Source organism: Arachis ipaensis, chromosome B10, assembly GCF_059453495.1.
Source record: "Arachis ipaensis isolate K30076 ecotype BB chromosome B10, ASM5945349v1, whole genome shotgun sequence".
Taxonomy (NCBI): domain Eukaryota; kingdom Viridiplantae; phylum Streptophyta; class Magnoliopsida; order Fabales; family Fabaceae; genus Arachis; species Arachis ipaensis.
Genome location: NC_142435.1, coordinates 43,617,499 through 43,625,524, shown reverse-complemented (window position 1 = coordinate 43,625,524; position 8,026 = coordinate 43,617,499). Strand labels below are relative to the sequence as shown.

Sequence of the window (8,026 nt, the reverse complement as noted above, 5' to 3'; positions counted from 1 at the left end):
AGTTAAGAAAAGTTAATTGGTGAGCTTTGTTTAGTAAAGGGATACATTATTCAACCTTGTTTTTGGTTAAACGAAGAAACATATGAATTAAATTAAGTCAATTAAGTGGAAGACAAGATGGTCGAATCTTTGTTGCTGGTTCTGTTTAGTCGATAATTTTTTTTATACGTGTTGTGAATGTGTCGATGAATTCACTAGTGATATAGTGCGTTAGTTATAAATTCAGCGGTGATCAATGTTTTATTTAAGTATAATGAGTTGCTGAATTGTATGTTAAAAGAGTTTCAGTGCAATGGTAATGCCCTATTTGTAGAGTAGAATATAGGCTTATTTGGGATATTTGTGGTTGATTGTATGAATGTATACCTGGCGCGATTATGAGCTACATTTCTTTGGTTTGTATGTGTTCAGGCTAGAACGTCGGCCAGCCGTGTTGCATGGATTTCAGGGGTATGTTCACCGTTGAGGTTGAAGACTCGGATTGGGGTAGTTCGGATGATTGCTGGGGGCATTATTGTGGGAGTGACGAAGATTATGACGAGGAAGAGAGCTTTGACAATAGAGGGGGTACCGAAGCAGACCAGAAATGTGTAGGGGATGCTGTTGATGGTTAGGTGTCTGGTGGTGCAAATGACATGGAAGGCGGCGGTCCGAGCCGGCAAGTCGTTGCGGAAGACTTCTTGAGTAGAAATTTTGCTACGGAGGAGGATGCCTATGCTGCCTACAAGGATTTTGCTAGATTAAGGAGTTTTGGCGTTCAGAAGGGAGATGTAGGTTGTGTTAATGGGATTTTGGTAACGAGAAACTTTTTCTGCTATCGACAAGGTATAAGACATCGAAAGCACTATGATCGACCTGAGCGAGTAAGGGAGGAGAGGCTGGAGAGTCGAATGGACTGTAAGGCCAAATTGAAGATTTACTACGATATGCAACAGAGCGTGTGGAAGGTAAGAACCATCATTGACGAACACAACCACGAGCTTGCCCCAGCCATGTTTACACATCTTCTTCCTAGTCATCAGAAGATGAGCGAAGGCAACAGGGCACAGGTGGACAGTTTTAAGCAGTTTGGGATAGCAACCTCCAAAATAATGGCTTACATGGCTGGACAATATGGTGGGTATGGTATGCTTCGATTTACAAAACGAGATTTGTATAATTATGTGCACGGACAAAGGATTACACGAATATGTGATGGGGATGCAGCAGCAACTATTGGTTACTTTGAGGGTAAGGCAAATGCAGACATAATGACAGCGGCACGCTACACACGGACCCCGGATAATCGCCTGGGTAGCCTATTTTGGGCTGATGGCGAGATGATGGCGGATTATCAGCTATTTGGTGATGTGTTGGCGTTTGATTCTATGTATCGTTCTAACAAGTACAGGAAGCCGCTGGTGGTTTTCTCTGGGTCAAATCACCACAAGCAAACATCCAATTTTGAGTTCACGTTGCTGGAGGATGAAGAGGTTCACACTTACCGGTGGTGTTGTTGAACCTGCTGGATGTCATGGGACAAGACGATGCGTGCTGCAATTGCAGAGGTGATGCCAACCGCGACACAGACTGTGCGGTTGTCACCTGGAGAAGAATTGCGTACAAAGGGTTAAGGATACAGAATTTTGCAAGGTTTTTAAGAAAGCTCTCTATGCAAACTTTGAAATAAACGAGTTTGAGGAGTACTGGAAGACGGCGGTCGAGTCCCTTGGCCTACAAGATAAGAGCTGGGTTCAGAGCACATATGAAAGTAGAGAAAGCTAGGCAATGGCCTACCTGAGGGGCACCTTCTGTGCGGGATACAGAACAACTTCAAGATGTGAAGGGATCAATGCTTTCATTAAGGATTTTCTTAAATCAACTGAAAGCATTTTGGAACTTGTCCACAGTTTAGACCGGGTTGTAAAAGACTATTGGAATAATGAAGTTACAGCCCAATTCTATTCCACGTATTATAGTCTGGTGCTAACGACCGAACTTGATTCGATCGAGCTGTTTGCTTCAAAGGTGTATACACAGGCAGTTTTTAGAGAAGTGAAGAAACAAATAAAGAGTGTGGCGACGTTATTGTTTCGGGGCAGGGATAGCATTAGCAGGACGTGTGTGTACAAGTTTTCGAAGATGGGAAAACCTAACAAAACACATAGGGTGTTGTATGATTCGAACGAGGAAAAGATTGAGTGTAAGTGTTCAATGTGGAACAGTGAGGGGATTTCTTGTAATCATATCTTCTATCTGATGAAGTACGAGGGTTTGGAAAAAATACCGGAGGGTCTTATTCTGAGCAGGTGGTGCAAGGATGCAAAGGATTGGAGATCGAAACCCCCCCCCAAAGTACAGAGGGCCATCAAGGACGCTTGCTTAGATATGGTGCCCTTTGTTGGGCGATGAGTGTGGTTGCAAAACTTGGGTCCGAAGATGCAGCCGAGTTAGTTGTGGCCAGGGACAGCATCGCCAACCTCACAGAATTGCTGCAACGACGAGCGTATGAATGGGCCGGAGGCCATCTTGGTCTCTCATCACTATCCGAGCTCAAGGACTCAGTGGTCTCGAAGACAAATGGGGCTCTGATGAGCGGATAATTTATACGCTTTTTGGCATTATTTTTAGTATGTTTTTAGTAGGATCTAGTTACTTTTAGGGATGTTTTCATTAGTTTTTTGTTAAATTCACATTTCTGGACTTTACCATGAGTTTGTGTGTTTTTCTGTGATTTCAGGTATTTTCTGGCTGAAATTGAGGGACTTGAGCAAAAATCAGATTCAGAGGTTGAAGAAGGACTGCTGATGCTGTTGGATTCTGACCTCCCGGCACTCAAAGTAGATTTTCTGGAGCTACAGAACTCGAAATGGCGCGCTTCCAATTGCATTGGAAAGTAGACATCCAGGGCTTTCCAGCAATGTATAATAGTCCATACTTTGGCCACGAATAGATGACACAAACTGGCGTTCAACGCCAGCTTTCTGCCCAATTCCGGCGTCCAGCGCCAGAAAAGGATCCAAAACCAGAGTTGAACGCCCAAACTAGCACAAATACTGGAGTTCAACTCCAAGAAGGACCTCTACACGTGCAACACTCAAAGCTCAGCCCAAGCACACACCAAGTGGGCCCCAGAAGTAGATTTATGCATCAATTACTTACTTCTGTAAACCCTAGTAGCTAGTTTATTATAAATAGGACATTTCACTATTGTATTAGATATCTTTTGAACCATCTTTGAATCTTTTGATCATCTTTGGACGCCTGGTTCTTAGATCAGAGGGGCTGGCCATTCGGCCATGCCTGGACCTTTCACTTATGTATTTTCAACGGTAGAGTTTCTACACTCCATAGATTAAGGTGTGGAGCTCTGCTGTTCCTCAAAGATTAATGCAAAGTACTACTGTTTTCTATTCAATTCGTCTTATTTCACTTCTAAGATATTCATTTGCACTTCAACCTGAATGTGATGAACGTGACAATCATCATCATTCCCTATGAACGCGTTCCTGACAACCACTTCCGTTCTACCTTCGACTGAATGAGTATCTCTTAGATCTCTTAATCAGAATCTTCGTGGTGTAAGCTAGAATGATAGCGGCATTCAAGAGAATCCGGAAAGTCTAAACCTTGTCTGTGGTATTCCGAGCAGGATTCAATGATTGAATGACTGTGACGAGCTTCAAACTCGCGAGTGCTGGGCGTTAGTGACAGACGCAAAAGGAGGGTGAATCCTATTCCAGCATGATCGAGAACCGACAGATGAATAGCCGTGCCGTGACAGGGTGCGTTGATCATTTTCACTGAGAGGAGGGGATGTAGCCACTGACAACGGTGATGCCCTTGCATAAAGCCAGCCATGGAAAGGAGTAAGACTGATTGGATGAAGATAGCAGGAAAGCAGAGATTCAGAGGAACGAAAGCATCTCTATTCGCTTATCTGAAATTCTCACCAATGAATTACACAAGTATTTCTATCCCTCTTTTATTATTTAATTTCAAAAACTCCATCACTATTTTATATCCGCCTGACTGAAATTTGCAAGGTGACCATAGCTTGCTTCATACCAACAATGTCCGTGGGATTCGACCCTTACTCACGTAAGGTATTACTTGGACGACCCAGTGCACTTGCTGGTTAGTTGTGCGAAGTTGTGAACCATGGTATTGGCATCATGTGTTTGGCGCCATTACCAGGGAAAGAAAGAGCGATGAATTTTACATAATCAAAGTGTAATCACAATTTCTGCACACCAAGTTTTTGGCGCCGTTGCCGGGGATTGTTTGAGTTTGGACAACTAACGGTTCATCCTGTTGCTCAGATTAGGTAATTTTCTTTTTGTTTTCTTTTCAAAAATTTTTCAAAAATATTTCAAAATTTTCTCACCTGTTTTCGAAAAAATTTTAGATTCAAAATTTTTAAGAATGAATTCTAGTGTTTCATGAAGCATGTGAAGCCTGGCTGGCTGTAAAGCCATGTCTAAATTCTTTTGGACTGAGGCTTCCAACCATCAGCTGTTATACGACTGTAGGGTATGTCAGGCATGTCATGTCTGAATTACATGCTGAAGCTTGGCTGGCCATTGGCCATGTCTAGTGTTTTGGACCGGAGCTTTCATTGAAAGCTTGGCTGGCTAGTGAGCCATGTCTAATTCCTGGACTGAAGCTTTAAATTAAGAATGCAAGATTCCTGGAATTCATATTAAAAATTTTGGAATTCTTATTTTTCTTTCTTTCTAAATAATTTTCGAAAAATATAAAATAAAAATCCAAAAAAATTAGAAAATCATAAAAATCAAAAAATATTTTGTGTTTTTTGTTTAAGTCTTGAGTCATATCATAAGTTTGGTGTCAATTGCATGTGCATCTTGCATTTTTCGAAAATAATCATGCATTCATAGTGTTCTTCATGATCTTCAAGTTGTTCTTGGTAAGTCTTCTTGTTTGATCTTGATGATTTTTTGTTTTGTGTTGTATGGTGTTTCTCATATGCATTTTTGAATTCTTAGTGCTTAAGCATTAAAGAATTCTAAGTTTGGTGTCTTGCATGTTTTCTTTGCATTAAAAATTCTTCAAAAATATGTTCTTGATGTTCATCATGATCTTCATAGTGTTCTTGGTGTTCATCTTGACATTCATAGCATTCTTGCATGCATTCATTGTTTTGATCTAAAATTCTCATGCATTGCATCATTTTTCTTGTTTTTCTCTCTCATCATTAAAAAAATTCAAAAATCAAAAAAATATCTTCCCCTTTTTCTCTTAAAATTTCGAAAATTTGGATTGACTTTTTCAAAAATTTTTAAAATTTAGTTGTTTTTATGAGTCAAATCAAATTTTCAATTTAAAAATCTCATCTTTTTCAAAAATCAAATCTTTTTCAAATTTCTTAGTTATTTTCGAAAATTCCAAAAATGTTTTTCAAAAATCTTTTTCTTATTTTTATATCAAATTTTCGAAAATAACAATAACAATTAATGTTTTGATTCAAAAATTTCAAGTTTGTTACTTGCTTGTTAAGAAAGATTCAAACTTTGAGTTCTAGAATCATATCTTGTGATTTCTTGTGAATCAAGTCATTAATTGTGATTTTAAAAATCAAATATTTTTCAAAACTAATTTCAATCATATCTTTTCAAAATATCTTCTTATCTTATCTTTTTCAAAAATTTGATTTCAAAATATCTTTTCTAACTTCCTAACTTCCTATCTTTTCAAAATTTATTTCAACTAACTAACTAACTTTTTGTTTGTTTCTTATCTTTTTCAAAACTACCTAACTAACTCTCTCTCTCTCATTTTCGAAAATCCCTTCCTTCTTTTTCAAAATTTCTTTTTAATTAACTAATTATTTCAATTTTTTTTAAATCTTAATTTTCGAAAAACTACTAACATTTTTCAAAAACTATTTTCAAAAATCACTAACTCTTTTTCAAAAATTATTTTCGAAAATTCCTTCTCTCTCATCTCCTTCTATTTATTTATTCATTCACTAACATCTCATCTCACATCTCTGCCCTCCTCACAGTTGTGTTTCTTTCTTTACATCACATTCTTTGTCTTCTTCTTTTCTTCTACTAACACAAGGACCTCTATACTGTGGTATAAAGGATCCATATTATTATTATTATTATTTTCTGTGCCCTCTTCTTTGTCATATGAGCAGGAGCAAGGACAAGAATATTCTTGTTGAAGCAGATCCAGAACCCGAAAGGACTCTGAAGAGAAAACTAAGAGAAGCTAAATTACAACAATCCAGAGATAACCTTTCAAGAATTTTCGAACAGGAAGAGGAGATGGCAGCCGAAAATAATAATAATGCAAGGAGGATGCTTGGTGACTATACTGCACCTAATTCCAATTTACATGGAAGAAGCATCTCCATTCCTACCATTGGAGCAAACAACTTTGAGCTGAAACCTCAATTAGTTTCTCTGATGCAGCAAAACTGCAAGTTTCATGGACTTCCATCTGAAGATCCTTTTCAGTTCTTAACTGAATTCTTGCAGATCTGTGATACTGTTAAGACTAATGGAGTAAATCCTGAAGTCTATAGGCTCATGCTTTTCCCTTTTGCTATAAGAGACAGAGCTAGAGTGTGGTTGGATTCTCAACCCAAGGATAGCCTGAACTCTTGGGATAAGCTGGTCAAGGCTTTCTTAGCCAAGTTCTTTCCTCCTCAAAAGCTGAGCAAGCTTAGAGTGGATGTTCAAACCTTCAGACAGAAAGAAGGTGAATCCCTCTATGAAGCTTGGGAGAGATACAAAGGACTAACCAAAAAGTGTCCTTCTGACATGCTTTCAGAATGGACCATCCTGGATATATTCGATGATGGTCTGTCTGAGTTATCTAAGATGTCATTGGATACCTCTGCAGGTGGATCCATTCACCTGAAGAAAATGCCTGCAGAAGCTCAAGAACTCATTGACATGGTTGCAAATAACCAGTTCATGTACACTTCTGAAAGGAATCCTGTGAATAATGGGACGCCTATGAAGAAGGGAGTTCTTGAGATTGATACTCTGAATGCCATATTGGCTCAGAACAAAATATTGACTCAGCAAGTCAATATGATTTCTCAGAGTCTGAATGGAATGCAAGCTGCATCCAACAGTACTCAAGAGGCATCTTCTGAAGAAGAAGCTTATGATCCTGAGAACCCTGCAATAGCAGAGGTGAATTACTTAGGTGAACCTTATGGAAACACCTATAACTCATCATGGAGAAATCATCCAAATTTCTCATGGAAGGATCAAAAGCCTCAACAAGGCTTTAATAATGGTGGAAGAAACAGGTTTAACAATAACAAACCTTTTCCATCATCCACTCAGCAACAGACAGAGAACTCTAAACAAAATACTTCTAATTTAGCAAACTTAGTCTCTGATCTATCTAAGGCCACTGTGAGTTTCATGAATGAAACAAGGTCTTCCATTAGAAATCTGGAAGCACAAGTGGGCCAGCTGAGTAAAAGGATCACTGAAATCCCTCCTAGTACTCTCCCAAGCAATACAGAAGAGAATCCAAAAGGAGAGTGCAAGGCCATTGACATAAGCACCATGGCCGAACCTGTAAGGGAAGGAGAGGACGTGAATCCCAAGGAGGAAGACCTCCTGGGACGTCCAGTGATCAATAAGGAGCTTCCCTCTGAGGAACCAAAGGAATCTGAGACTCATCTAGAGACTATAGAGATTCTATTGAACCTCCTTATGCCATTCATGAGCTCTGATGAGTATTCCTCTTCTGAAGAGAATGAGGATGTTACTGAAGAGCAAACAGCCAAGTTTCTTGGTGCAATCATGAAGCTGAATGCCAAATTATTTGGCATTGATACTTGGGAAGTTGAACCTCCCTTGTTCATCAATGAACTAAGTGATCTGGATCAACTGACATTACCTCAGAAGAGACAGGATCCTAGAAAGTTCATAATACCTTGTACCATAGGCACCATGATCTTTAAGGCCCTGTGTGACCTTAGTTCAGGAATAACCCCATGCCCCTCTCTGTAATAGAGAAACTGGGAATCTATGGGGTGCAAGCTGCTAAA

At 39.3% G+C, this 8,026-nt stretch overlaps 2 protein-coding genes and 1 non-coding gene across 3 annotated transcripts; 2 read left to right on the top strand and 1 right to left on the bottom strand.

Moving 5' to 3' along the window:
- The first annotated feature begins 635 nt into the window (after nt 1-635).
- On the top strand, nt 636-1,499 carry LOC107620571 (protein FAR1-RELATED SEQUENCE 5-like). The gene has a single exon (XM_016322708.1). It carries the CDS (start codon nt 636-638, stop codon nt 1,497-1,499), a length of 864 nt encoding a protein of 287 aa, XP_016178194.1.
- Nucleotides 1,500-1,767: 268 nt separating this feature from the next.
- On the top strand, nt 1,768-2,391 carry LOC148579857 (protein FAR1-RELATED SEQUENCE 5-like). Its single transcript, XM_088491223.1, has one exon. It carries the CDS (start codon nt 1,768-1,770, stop codon nt 2,389-2,391), a length of 624 nt encoding a protein of 207 aa, XP_088347349.1.
- A 4,280-nt stretch (nt 2,392-6,671) lies between these two features.
- On the bottom strand, nt 6,672-6,779 carry LOC148579856 (small nucleolar RNA R71). Its single transcript, XR_015899503.1, has one exon. It is a non-coding gene; the product is annotated as a small nucleolar RNA R71 (small nucleolar RNA).
- Between the last annotated feature and the right edge of the window lie 1,247 nt (nt 6,780-8,026).

Excerpts from the sequence above, each read along its gene's own strand:
- LOC148579857 (XM_088491223.1), top strand. The coding sequence starts at position 1,768 with ATGGCCTACCTGAGGGGCACCTTCTGTGCGGGATACAGAACAACTTCA.
- LOC107620571 (XM_016322708.1), top strand. The coding sequence starts at position 636 with ATGGAAGGCGGCGGTCCGAGCCGGCAAGTCGTTGCGGAAGACTTCTTG.